Source organism: Betta splendens, chromosome 15 (assembly GCF_900634795.4).
Source record: "Betta splendens chromosome 15, fBetSpl5.4, whole genome shotgun sequence".
Classification (NCBI taxonomy): Eukaryota; Metazoa; Chordata; class Actinopteri; order Anabantiformes; family Osphronemidae; genus Betta; species Betta splendens.
In genome coordinates, this window is record NC_040895.2 from 7,976,183 (window position 1) to 7,990,382 (window position 14,200).

Consider the following 14,200-nt stretch of genomic DNA (forward strand, 5'->3'; position numbering starts at 1 on the left):
AAGCCAAACCTTTAGACTGGATGCCTCCGAATACTGCTTAGCGAGCTCTCAAAAGCACCACCGGCAAGCTTGACAACTCATTAACTGACTTTAATATGGTCTCGTTAGTTTTGTAAAAAGTACTACATTTTACAATTTGCTAAAGAAGAGGTGGCCTTGAGTGGAGATTTAACACAAATAAAACATTTTAATACAAATAAAACTCTCCATACATGCAGTACATACATGTTTTGAAGCCCCAGAGGTGGATATGTTCAGAGGGACCAAAAGCACTAAAGGCAAGAAAAAGCAGAAAAAAAAATGTGACACAGGACGCTCCATGATGTGGTATCAAAGTACTTTTATTATGAAAGGTTCCATGTGCAGAATATGTTTACGGAAAGAAACAAGTAATATGCAACCCCCACATACCTGCATAGGTCCCCAACATGAGTAAAAAGGCAGTAAAAGCAGTAAAAAATGCAATAAAAGGCAGTGAAAATTGAGGAATAACGACAATATTTATCTTAAACACAACTACAGAAGATATGCTATGCTTTAGTAATACAACAATCACAACAACCAACCACTTTTCAATCATGATAAAATACATTAACCTTTATTCTACTAAATTGTCAGACACTCCTGTTGCCGTGGCGCACAGTTTCTTCAGCGTCAAGTGTGCGTTTAAAATATTCCAGTTTGGTTTTGAGGGCACTTGCTTCAGGCCGATCTTCTGGCTTTAGACTCAACATTGGTTTTATGATCACGTACTGTAAGATTAAAAGCTGATTTGAGAACAAGAAAACATAGCATCGCTCCAGAGCTCAACCAGCCAAACAGAAACTCCTAATAAATATGTTTCAGATGGAGACAGATAAACTCCACTCATGTCTTAAAGAGGTAACAATACAAACACCAGTAGCTGTTAGTGATCATGGCCAGTAACCCAGCCCTCTGTAGGCAATAATGTTGCATTATGTATAATAATAATGGCAGTACCTCTGAAAAATAATATTTTGAGAACTCCTTGGAAAATATCTGTCTTTTCATGTCGATAAAAACCTGGAATTTATGAAGTAACAGAAAAACAACATGTCACCTTTCACATCTAAATTTATGAAGTGTAGAATCTTCAGATTTACCAGCTTAACTTTATGTTCAACTTATGATGAAACAAACTCACCCTGGTTTTTTCATGACAAGTGGAGATTTTCCAGAGAAGTTCAAAGTATATCAGCCCCAAAGCAAAAATGTCAACTTTTCGGTCGTAGGTCTCACATTTCTGAGGAAGGCAACATATGAACCATCAAATTAATCTAATCAGTTATCAGTGCATTTGTTTATAATGTACTCATAAACTGGACTGTGCGCTTTTTACGCTGCTTGTTTGTGATCATGTCTACATACAGTAACTTCTCTCACCTGCTCAGGGGCCATATATACTGGGGTTCCTTTTCCCACTGTTCTATCCGTATTCGCATGATTGTGGTCCTTCTCAGTAGTGACCAGACCAAAGTCTGCAATCTTTAGGTTCCCCTCCCCTTTGAACAGAATGTTGGAGGGCTAATGGGATAAAGAAACAGACATGAAGCACAAGAGCCATCTCCTAATATAATACACTGCCATACAAATCCAGCACCCACTGTAACATGAATAACTAACAGAGTGGACCTATAACTTCCCTAAGAGCTGGTAGAGACTGACTCACCGTCAGGTCTCTGTGGATCAACATCTTAGAATGAATGTACTCAAGTCCACTGACTATTTGAAGAATGATGTCAAGGCCTTTTATTCTCCTCTTGGAGTTTGGCAGCGACTTCTTCACACCCAGGGTGTTATATTCATCTATCCAGGCTTTAAGTGTTTTGGTGTCACACAGGTCCATTTGAATATATAGAAACGTTGTAGCCTGAGAACTGTCCGACCTGTAAGATGTAAAACAACGTAGGCAATACAGAAGTCCTGAATTGAAATCATGCAGTATTACTGTACTTAGTTGTATGAGTGAGTCAAATACTCTGAAGTGCTACAACTGTCGCCCGCACTGTCCCATGGACATCCAGTGTCGTCCATCCACGACGAGAAATACCGAATGACGTTAGAGTGGTCCAGCTCACACAAGGCCTGCACCTCCCGCAGAGCTTTTTTGCTGTTAATAGTAGAAAAACATGTCAGACTATATCAGTAAATGTAAAATATGTCGTAAAATTATGAACAATGCTGAACTTACTCTTTACAGGGGACAATCTTTATAGCAAAGAACTTGTCCAGTAGTTTTTCTCTTGCTTTGAAAACATTGCCAAACCCTCCTTTACCCAGAGGCTCTATGGAGTCGAATTCTGATTTGTTCCTGTTGACACACATGGACATGTCTCCTGTATTATTACAAATACACACACACACAACTGTATTTTCTGCCTAATCTTTCCATACCTGAATGATGTCACACAATGACTGTCACCTATACTTGTTTCATCAGAATTCACCGTGTCCTTAAAAAAATAAGAATAAAAAACATTTTAAAAAACTACAGGGAGCTCAAGATTTTCAACATGCCTAAAATAATTCATAGTGCTTTAAGAGTTGGTATGGTAATTCAGTCAGATAAAATTAATATGAGACCTGAGTCTTGGGATGGTTTGATGCAACACAATCTCTTTTTGCTGTCATCTTATTTGATTCGCCATCACTGAACTCCCTGAGAGAATAAAAGGCAGATATTGATAATACACCTTGCCATAGCAGACTCGCCATCAGTCATTGTCTTACAGTCTTCTGCGTGGTAAAGGTAGCTGTTCACCAGCTTCACATGAAGTTGAACGAAGCACCTGACACAGAAATAACACAGTTACTAACAAATGTTTGTACATGTCATATTTTGGAATTTCAAAATAAAAATCTCAAATCTATTCACCTATGACTTACCTCTGCAGTTCTACTGTCATTTATCTCATGATACGCAAGCTTAGCTGCTTCTTCCTTGGCTTCCTTCTTTGTTTTTCCAGAGGCTGATGGGTACTTCGTACCACCAACCACATAACTACAACATCTGACATCAAGGAGAGCTTGCTTTAAAGCATTTAATATGACAAGTAAACAAAAAGAATTAAATAAATATGCAGCATGGGGACTTACGGTGAAGCATTCCTTGATGTCTCAACAGCTTTTATAACCATCCTGTTCTTCTGAGCATATTCATTGAGCAGACTTCTATGGTTGAGTTCACGCACAGTTTCCTAATGAATGAAAACCAAAGTATTATTATTATTATAATATGTTATGTAACACTGATGATCTTCACCATAAACTTACCACTGGTCTCTGATTTTCCTTTTCTTTCAAACTATCCAGGGCAATCTTGGCTGCATTCTTCCTGGCTTCCTTCTTATCCTTTCCAACACCAACGGCGAAGCGTTGACCATTGATCACTGCCCGGTAGACGACTCTGAAGAAGAAAAAATGAACAACTCAGTCATGTCATATTAAGCATAGTATCGCAGGACGAGTGGGCACGCGCTCGCAATTGTGCACTCACACTACTACGTGCAACTGTTGTGATCATAGCTCACGTAAAAATTAGTAAAACTGAAGGTGGGGCAAATAACCATTTAGTCATGAAGTCATTACACTTTCACGTAGACAATGCATGATAACATGGTCCCCATGTCTTCATACAAGTAATTTATAGTTAGAGGCCTCCTAAATTTTTACTATTGCTAAAACATGTCAAATTTATATACCAACTCAATCTAAAGACTAAAGTTTTAACCATGAAATGGTTTTCGGGCTCCGCTGTAGAACATCTTGGATTTAAATGAACACGTGCAATGCACCTTTCTTACCACAAGATGGCGGCAACTTCACACTATCTCACCTGGCGCCCGATTGGGGCCGCCAACTGCTCCCTGCTTGGGGGGGATGGGACAATTACAGAGAACGCGATTTCCCCAAGGGAATCAATAAGTACGTATTGCCTTGTCTTATCTTATTTTACCTTATCTTCCATCCATCCATTTTCTAAACCGCTTATTGCCTAAGGCGGGGTCACGGGGGTGCTGGAGCCTAACCCAGCTGGCTATGGGCGAGAGGCAGGGTACACCCTGGATGGGTCGCCAGTCCATCGCAGGGCTTATTTATTTATTTATTTATTATTTATTATTTTATTTTACCTCATCTTATCTTATCTATGTTATTCATTTATTTTGCAGCGTATTATGCGTGCGCATGCTTTTACCTACAGATGTTCCCATATAGAACATACCGACACTGCTGTATAATAATGTACTGCATCTCACCTCCCGGCACCATCCGCTACTTCCTCAAACTTCAGCGCTGATCCAGTCGTCCGTGCATACGCCATAAGTTTCATCATGTTCTGATTTCTTCCCATTATGCTTTACGTGCTGAACTGCAACTGTAAGAGAAACACTGACGTCCCCAGTTAAATTTCCCTCACACTTTCCTTCTGGATTGTTCCGCCTATAAACAGCGATCTTTAAACAAATAGCCCATTAGCTGTCCATGACTGCGCCACCAGCTGGTGTGGAGGGTCAACGATGACGCAATTTACTTCAGTTTCCACTCGACTGCACATTTTTTAAGGTATTTATATTTATACCCAAATTAAACATGACAAATAAACCAGTCTGTATCTGGACATTCTCCTTTATAGAATAGTCCTTATGATCCTTATTTATCCAGAAATGTAATGAACATGATTTTGATGAAAAGTAGAATAAAACAGCAGGCTTATGAATAATTTAATGTATGTTACAGCATTCATAGACAAACAAGTTATAGACAAATCGAGGTCCCAAGTAAAAATAATTATGTATATCTTACAAAGTGAATCACCATCACATAACCATTGCTTTGTTGTCACCAAATGATCAAAAGATTATATATAAAAAGTTGTGTAAATTCATGTAAGAGATGCTTTTTAATTTTTTATCAATTTAAAGTTTTAACTAGTTAAAACTAGTTTAACTAGTTTAACTTTAAATCTAGTTTAACTACAAACTGTCATGATCATTTCATCAACTACATCACAGCCATACATACAGTACAGATTCCCATAATCCCACGTGACAACACAAACTCAGACAGTGACATTTCTCAGTAGCAGCTGTTGCTGAGTCCACCTTTCCACCTCTGCCTTCACAGTACTTGCTTCAGGTCGGTCTTCTGGCCTCTCACTCAGCATCTGCTTCACTATTTGTGCCTGCAAAAAACAAACAAACAAGCAAAGCACTATGTGATGTTGGTGTCTGAAATGTACATTCATTTTTATTTGCTTGACAGCTTTTTAATTAGCAGCTGTTGTAGATGTTATAAAATAAAACAATGCAACTAACTAACTAGTAATGACGCAGATGAAACACGTCAGTACATAAAATTAAAGGCACTTTCAACATCAAAACTCTACAGTTGTACAAACCTACAGCATCAGATTCTATAGGTTTAAAATCACTGGCTGTCAGCCTGTGACCACCACAACTGACTGACATGTACAATACTGTTAGACATGGGAAGAGTATGATCATCTACCTCCTGGAAAAAAGAATCTCTAAATGGTTCAGGGAACTTCTGACATCTCACGTTCCCCCAAGTCTGACATTCATGCCGAGATAAAAAGAAAATTAACATGTTAGTTGGTTTGAAATGAACAAAGACATCTAATTCTGGTTAACAAGTAATATTAAACATGACTTAACAAGGTCTAATATTAATTTGATATTTGTGGTATATTTGTTATAAAAATCTACTCCTTGTGTTGCAGCACATAGGGAAGTTAAAGGTGAAACCTATTAACAACAACAAAACACAGTGTTAGATTTTGTGTATGAGAAACTCACCTCCACTTTTTCATGGCTGGTAGACATTTTCCAAAGGAGTTCAAAGAAAATCAAGCCTAAAGCAAATATGTCCACCTTGTGATCGTACTCTGGATGATTCTTCTGTAATTAAACCCATACAATAACACTGTATTAACAGGTGGCTATGAGTCAGGTACTTAGGAAAATGACTCTTACTGCTATTACTGCTGTGTTACTAAAGCATAACGAGGCCTCACCTGTTCTGGAGCCATGTAAGACTTGGTTCCAGCTTTGCTTCTCTTCAGCCGGTGTCCGTCATCAGCACGATCCTCAGCAGTGACCAGACCAAAGTCCCCGATCTTCACTGCTTTGTCATGTCCAAACATGATGTTATCAGGCTAACCAAACGACAGCAAAGCCATAAAGAACATCTGATTAAGATCAAGGTGTAATGAAGGTGAGTATATAATTCATGTTATCGCACCTTCAGGTCTCTGTGAATGAAATATTTGGAGTGAATGTACTCGACTCCGAGCACAATTTGCTGCGCGATCTTCAGGCTCTCCTCTCGTCTCTTGATGTCCTCAGTCCTCTGGTTCCTGTTCCTTATCCAGTTCCGAAGCGTTTTGGTGTCACATAATTCCATCTTAATATATAAATACTGTGATGATGAAGCACTGGTAGACCTAAAAAAGCAAAGAATAAAACAGACGCTCAGGTTTTGAGTAGATATGTGACGTACAGTTTAATAAGGTTCTGAAGGGACTCACTCGGAGCTCAGGCTGCCGGGCTCCTGTTTGTACGGTGAGTCCTCCAACCAACAGCTGTAGTATCTAACAATGTTGCGGTGACTGAGGTCTGACAGCGCCTTCACCTCTCGCAGAGCTTTCCTGCATTATAATGGTTCATTCATTAAAGCCATCTCTCGTGACGTATTTTACTGAGCAAATGTACGCACGACTGCAGTTTTACTCACTCTTGATACTTGACAACCTTCACAGCATAACATGTGTCCAGCAGTTTCTCTCTGGCTTTGTAAACGGAACCGAAGCCTCCTTTGCCGAGGTGCTCAATAGAATCAAACTCTGCTGTGAATCTGTAGAGTCACAAACTGGTTTTAAGTAAGATGCTTCTACAACCAGCTTGATGGTGATTCATGTTCTCAAACCTGGAAGGAGTTGATGTTTTCCTGACGCCAAGTTCCATCTCTTCATCCTTCAAGAATGACATAAACACACAATATGGATTAAACGTCCTGCTTAATATAAAGTCTTCTCCTTTAATCATAATAACGTACCTGCTTCTTAGCTTTAAATGCCACAATTTCACTTGTAGCGTTTGCCCGTTTTTTGGAAGTCTTCAGAGAACCTCTGGATGAAAACAGTGACGAGCAGCGATAAACCACAGCGGCACCAACAATACGAGCAGCTGTACCTTTTCATTATTCTTATTAATAAATTGCTCACGCTGAAGGTAGAGTGGACGGGCCTTTTGTCGAGCCGAGGCTCATCTGCAACGCACAACAAAACACAAAAACGCATTTTTAGAAACAATTGGCGATAATGTTTATGGTTATGTTTTACTAATGGGGGACAAACCTGTTCCTCTGGATGGTCTGATGAATGTCTGAATACTACTGAGTCACTGATGCTCATTGGCTTGTCATGTGAGGATGACTCACGCTTGTTCCTGGTAAAAAGCGACGGCAGACAACCTGAAGGTGAGCTTTAACAGTGCAATCATCTATAGCTATGAGGGAGAGCAATGAATTATGGGTAGCTAAAAAAAGAAAGGTACCTACCATTTAGTCATAGATGCGCTGTTTTCACAAGACGTTGACATGAATGACAGCTAAATGCACAGACACAGTTATATTGACTTTAGTGAATTAGTTAGTCATTGTACTGATGATAAAAAGGTGAAATGTTAAAAACCTCACTGTCCCGGTCAGACTGCTCCTGTAGAGCAGACCAGGCCAGCTGAGCTGCACGTTGTCTGGCTTCCTTCTTATTCTTGCCATCACCCACAGGATATTTTTTGTTGTCAATAACTAATCTGATGTAAAATCTGTGTTGTGTATTGAAAACGGGGGAAACAATTCAGATCATTGTCAGCTTAGATGAATGGTGTGACGGGAGTCCAGGTTAGAACTCACTGAGGGTTGTGGGACGGTCCAGACATCCCTTCATCAGAGAACACACAGGAGAAGTTCCTCTCCTGACAGTACTGGTTGACAAGTCCTGTGAAGTTGGTCTCAGTAAAACCGTTGCCTTGAGAATTCATGTTCAGGCGTCTCGTCTTGTCACTGTGATGAAAATAAGGTCCCACGATCACGATGGCTTCAACAATAAATTTACCTACTTATGATAATAAATAACCGACAATCAAATATTGAATTATCACTACGCAACTATGAATCTTACATAATGGAGTTATTCGACCCTATTGTTGACTCCACCGGTTTTACAGCCGCTCCGTTCTTCTGAACACGTTCACTGAGCAAACTGCATGAGGTAAACGCTCCAGCTCCACTCTGTTAAAACACAAAGTGTGATTTGTGTTTATCTTCCTTATTAAAACACAAGATAAGATCGACCTTAATTCGTCCCACAATGGGGACATTTCCAAAACATGCAGTGCACTCTGACAATTAGAGAGTTCTGCACCGTGTACACGCAGGATATTAATCTTACTGAGTCTTCGGTGTCCTGATGGTTCTCCAACAGCTGTTTCAGGGCTTTCTTCGCGGCCTCTTGTTTCGCCTCCTTCTTATTCTTCCCCACGCCCTCCGGATACTCCACGTCGTTCAGCACAACCCTCTGGGTGAATCTGTGACGTCACAGAAAAGCTGCTGTGACATACGGCATGCTGTGACAGTGAACCCCTCCAGGAAGTGCTCACACACCTTCATTTGTGGAAATAATCAGAAACGCAGCACTTAATACTGCATATAATATACAGCCTTTTAACATTCATTCATAACCTGACGCTGTGGATGATCAGCTGTTCACTGTTTACTACAATCTCCTCACCCATAATGTTAAGGCACCGTCCTTTCACGTTAGAGCAGCAAAAAAACACACAAACCCTCAAAGAGCGTGCGCTAAATGTGGCGTCATTATTATTATTATACTCACGTTTTGTTATGATCGGGGCCACTCGAGCCAAGGTCCTTATAGTTCAGCTGCGACCGCGTCTTCTGCGAATACTCGTTGAGTTTAGCGATGTAGTTGGAAGAGTCCATCGAAAACGACGCAGGCGAGAATAAAGATGCGAACAACACTGAGCTCCTCACGTTTGTGTCTGTCGGCTCTTTCTCGTTCCACTCCGTCTCTCGGGCTGATCTCAGATCGGTAAGTTTCAATTTCCTCGCGAATGGATGGAAACTGAAAGTGTGGGAAAGCTGGGACGTCCTGCGCTGAGGTGGGCTGATGTGGGCGTTTACCCTCGCGTCACTCGTTTTATTCCCACTGGACACCTGCTTGGTCAAACGTGCACACGCGTTATAAATATGTTGTGTTCACGTATGTTTTCAAAGCGTTTGCTGTTCGCAAAGTATATGTTGCACGCGAACAAATCACTCAAAATAACACAAGAGGTTCGTGCATCCGCCGTTCGTAAATAGACAGAACAGAGAAGACGATGAAGCCTGACTGGATTTGACCATGGAGCAACAGAACCAAGCTCATACACGGTCAATCTGGGCTGAATGTGTACAGTACTTGTCAGAATTAAGACAAAAGAAAGACTTTGATTAAGAATAAGAACAATAAGAATAAGAAACCCTTTAATAGTCCCACAATAGGGAAATTTCATCTCACAAACAGCACACATACAGAGTGGGTGGAGACATAGGTAGGGTTATTGTATGTTGTATAAGTATAAAATAAATATTGCACAGTTTGCACAAATATTGTACAGAGTAAATTTTGACTCATTTTATTCACAGGTTTCCCCATATTTTTTTTCCTATTAAGTGATGTTGAGGACTCTCACCTCTCAGAGAACTTACAGTAATTATTACTGTAACAGTGATGTTATTGTGTGACCCTGTTACAGACTGATGGCATGTCCCTGTGGCGTCTGCCTCTCAGCCAGTGACAGCTGAGATAGCAGCTTCCTATCTGAATACCTGAGTTACTGACAACACCCCCTATTGAACTTCATCAAACCTTATCACCAAAAACATTATTTTATTGTCAAAGTAACCTTCAATACAAAGCCCAGAAAAACATAAAATTCTAATTTCCCAACACATGATTAATTAGAACAGAATACAGACATGAATTCATGTAAAAATGTCTATAACCTGCTTTTGATTATATGCTGTTGAAACGGATTTGTTTGGCCTCAACAGTATTAACGGGTTATAAATAATTTCATTAGGCCTCAGATTGTCACAGTTCCCAGATAATGCTGAGTCCACTTCTCCACCTCTGCCTTCAGAGAACTTGCTTCAGGTCGTTCCTCTGGTTTCTCACTCAGCATCAGCTTTATTATTTGTGCCTGCAAAGAAAAAGTATGTAACTGAGTACATTTACTCACGTGCAGCAATTAGATAAACTTTTGTAGTACTTCACAGTAGTGAATCCATTTCATGTTAATACTGTCATATTAATATGATTAATATGATATAATAACATTATAATGTACTGTAACTCACTAAACTGACTAAAATACAGTTTCCTGTAACAAGAACATGAGGATTTACCTCTTGGAAAAAATAATCAGTGAACCCGTCGGGGAACCTCTGATGTCTGACGTCCATCCAAATCTGGCATTTAAGCAGATAAAAAGGTGGGTGAACATGTTACATCATCTGAAACAAACTAATAATTAAAATAACATCATAATAATAAATGGCAAAATAAATCCAATACAGTTTTTCTGTACTGTTGGTTGTGTATCCCTGATGCAGGCCTCTGTAGTAAACTGAGTACAGTGTGTACACAAGAAAAACTGCACTAATAAGACACAGTGTGTACGAGGTACTCACAGCTAATCTTTCATGACCAGTGGAGATTTTCCAAAAAAGTTCGAAAAAAATCAAACCCAAAGCAAAAATGTCCACCTTGCGATCACACGTTAGATTATTCTTCTGTATAACAGAGTAAAAAAATATTCAGAACTACCGCACAATTCTCTAAATGTGTTTAAATGATATAGAAATGTGATAAAAACAAGCATAAGCAGAGAGGTATTTGTGGATGATCAACTCAGACCATCCCACCTGTTCAGGAGCCATGTAACTTGGGGTTCCTCTGGACCTCGTTCTCTCCAGCAGCGTCTCAGGGTCGTCAGCAGTCACCAGACCGAAGTCTCCGATCTTTGCTGCTCCATCGCCTCCAAACATGATGTTGGCAGGCTGCTCAGAAACAGCAGCAGTTAAAGCCAGAGGGCAACAACAGAGTCACCAACGTTCCCCTCCTCATTAGTGAAAGTCATTACTATGTGGTGTCACCTTCAGGTCTCTGTGAATGAGCTTTTTGGAGTGAATGTACTCGACTCCAGTGACGACTTGCTGCACGATCTCCAGACTCTCTTCTCTTCTCTTGAAGTCTTGCTCGGTCCTCTGGTTCCTCTCATCGATCCAGTTTCTAAGTGTTTTTGTGTCACATAATTCCATTTTAATGTAGAGATACTGTGATGGTGAAGTACTGGCAGACCTACAAAAGACAGGGACACTTTAGCTTCTACTAAAAACATTATTACAACCGTGCAAGCCAATAAGTTATGATATATGGATGTTATTGGACTACAACAGTAAACACTACTTACTCAGAGCTCACACTGTCTGTGCTCCTGTCTCCTGTCGCCTCTTCGTACTTTGAATTCTCTATCCAACAATGATAGTAACGAACGATGTGTTCGTTAAAGAGCTTTGACAACTTCTTTGCCTCATCAAGCGCTTCTCTGTATGAAAGTAGCTCAGCATCAAACAATGTGGGACACGTGACATGCGTTGCGCTACGTCCTCAACTTACTCATGATAGGCGACAATCTTCACAGCACAAACCTCGTCCAACAGTTTCTCTCTGGCTTTATAAACACAACCGAAGCCTCCTTCGCCGAGACGCTCAATGGAGTCAAACAATGATGTGAATCTGTAGAGTCACAAAGAGTGTGAGGTAGTAAAGCTCAGGAACCAGCACATCAAGTAGGAACAAATGTGGATAAATATGACAGCATTTGTAAAGATTCTATTTTAAAGTCAACATTTTCATTTGTTTCACAAAAGCACATTTCTCTCTTGTGGAGCTTTGCAGTAGTTCTTCTCGTCATTAGTTCTATTGTGAACCGATGAAACGTACGTGGAAGTTGTTGGTGCACTGTCAGAAAATTCAGAAAATGTTGATCCGAAGGACACCTGAAACACACACACACACACACACACACACACACACACACACACACACACACACACACACACACACACACACACACACACACACAGTGTTAGAAAGCTCAGCTTTGCTATGATTACATCCTGTTGTGGCAAAAACTACAAAGAAATCAAGGTGTTCACCTCGCTGTCCCAGCCAGATGTTTCTTGTAGAGCAGACCAGGCCAGCTGAGCTGCATGCTGTCTGGCTTCCTTTTTATTCTTACCCACACCTACAGGGTAGTCCTCGTTGTTGATAATTAATTTGCATAGAAATCTAGGTTTTGTTTTGGAAAAAGAAATAAAGGTCACTGCACTGTCAATCGAGAGTACAGATGTTACAGCACTTTAACTCACTGAGGGTTATGAGGTGGTCCAGATTTCCCCATTTCAATGAATGAATACCCAAGTTCTTTTTCCTGACAGTAGTTGTTGATAAATGCTATGAAATTTTTCTCTGTAACGCTGTTGTTTTGGGATTTGACACTTAAGCTTCTTGTTTGGTTACTGTAATCACAAATGAACCACTCAGTCAATGTCATCATGACAGTTTTATAAAGCACTAAAAAGCCAGACGGCTCTTACATGACATCAGACACATTCGGATCAGTTTCATCATCCAGTTGATCTGACGCAGGATTGAAGTTCTCAGCTGCAGACTGGAAAATGAAATAGAAAACTAAAATACCAGTGGACTGAGACCTGCTGAGTACGTCCGATATAACAAATGCCATTATATAAATGTAAACATACCTCTGTTGTTCTATCGCCACATATCATTTCATACACAAGCTTTGCTGCTTCCTCTTTGGCTTCCTTCCTTGTCTTTCCAGTGGCATCTGGATATTCCTTATCACCAGCCACAAACCTACAGCAGCTATCACCAAACATGTTTGTTTACATTTAGAACCATTTAGAAAGGGGTTAAAACACAGAACAAATAAAGCAGTTACTGCAGAAGGCTTACAAAATTGTGCTGTTCGGCCCAGGTTTCATCGACTCCACAGGTTTTATAGTCACACAGTTCTTCTGACCGTATTCGTTGAGCCAGCATGTATAGTTCTGGTTGCTTCGGAGCAGGTGACCGGACACTGTGGAAGCTTCTGCTACATCATCTGTCTGCAAGGATAATATTAACTAATATACCAAGTAAAATAGTCGATCTGAGAGAAGAACTACACATTTAGAGCAACAATCTTACATCTGTGTCTTGTTGGTCCTCCAAGCACTTGAGGGCATTTTTAGCAGCATCCTGTTTCGCCTCCTTCTTGGTCCTCCCCACACCCTGTGGATACTCTACACCTTTAAGTACCACTCTCTGGACGAATCTGTACAACAAGCATCAGCTCTTTACTGAGAAAGTAGATTTGTCATCTTGCTTGTCTGTTGGGTTTATTTGTTTGTTCAGTTATAGCTTTGTTTAGGGCCTAATGTACCTGAATCTGCGCTACCTTTTCCTGCCTTCAGGAGGCGCCATTTATTCATCATCATGTCCCGGAAGTTTTCTTTTCCTAAATTTGCTACAGTAATGGACTTATTCCATAGAGTGTATTTTATATTTAAAATGCTTTTTTTTACTGAAAAATCTAAGAGTAAAACTCTTTCCATTTCCAACCAAACAGTTAATTTATCACCTTACACTTCAACCCAAGATAATAAGCATATACTGTAGCTTTAAACAGGCATATATAAGAAACAGTAATGAGATAATGCAGCATATTAACTCACAGTTGCGTTGTTTCATCCAAGCCGAGGTCCAGATACTTCACGTCATTTGGTTTCAACTGCTTTCTCTGAGCATATTCGTTCAGTTTACTGATGTAGTTTATATAGTTCACATTTTCCATCGTTATGACGCAGCGTAAATCAATGAATGTGCGAACAAAGTGCTGGGATCACTGCGCGTCTCGCTCGTCCCTGGACGTCCTGCTGCGGTTGATTCCCGTGTTCCTACCGTCGATAAGTTTCGACTTCGTCACATAAACGTCATTCATCGAAACTGAAACTGCTGAACGAGTAC

At 40.2% G+C, this 14,200-nt stretch overlaps 2 protein-coding genes across 2 annotated transcripts; both read right to left on the reverse strand.

Moving 5' to 3' along the window:
• Window positions 1–325: 325 nt before the first annotated feature.
• LOC114841871 (uncharacterized) lies at window positions 326–9,192 on the reverse strand. The gene is given in 30 exon segments (XM_041074076.2): window positions 326–752; window positions 982–1,044; window positions 1,166–1,264; window positions 1,405–1,545; window positions 1,691–1,907; window positions 2,000–2,131; window positions 2,213–2,332; window positions 2,416–2,474; window positions 2,605–2,680; window positions 2,752–2,810; window positions 2,908–3,031; window positions 3,118–3,218; window positions 3,295–3,427; window positions 4,278–4,357; window positions 5,087–5,203; window positions 5,530–5,592; window positions 5,838–5,939; window positions 6,056–6,196; window positions 6,283–6,688; window positions 6,775–6,894; window positions 6,967–7,013; window positions 7,096–7,168; window positions 7,265–7,308; window positions 7,397–7,487; window positions 7,600–7,649; window positions 7,733–7,865; window positions 7,954–8,103; window positions 8,222–8,331; window positions 8,492–8,627; window positions 8,936–9,192. Coding segments are annotated over 30 exon segments (3,432 nt in total). The 5' UTR covers window positions 9,043–9,192; the 3' UTR covers window positions 326–614.
• A 376-nt stretch (window positions 9,193–9,568) lies between these two features.
• Window positions 9,569–14,197, reverse strand: LOC114870757 (interferon-induced, double-stranded RNA-activated protein kinase-like). Its single transcript, XM_029175809.3, has 15 exons — window positions 13,909–14,197; window positions 13,382–13,508; window positions 13,148–13,299; window positions 12,934–13,057; window positions 12,766–12,839; window positions 12,538–12,687; window positions 12,325–12,457; window positions 12,110–12,165; window positions 11,783–11,902; window positions 11,577–11,711; window positions 11,260–11,464; window positions 11,029–11,163; window positions 10,795–10,896; window positions 10,510–10,572; window positions 9,569–10,304 (listed from the first exon to the last, which is right to left on the reverse strand). Exons 1-15 carry the CDS (start codon window positions 14,025–14,027, stop codon window positions 10,188–10,190), a joined length of 1,812 nt encoding a protein of 603 aa, XP_029031642.1. The 5' UTR covers window positions 14,028–14,197; the 3' UTR covers window positions 9,569–10,187.
• Between the last annotated feature and the right edge of the window lie 3 nt (window positions 14,198–14,200).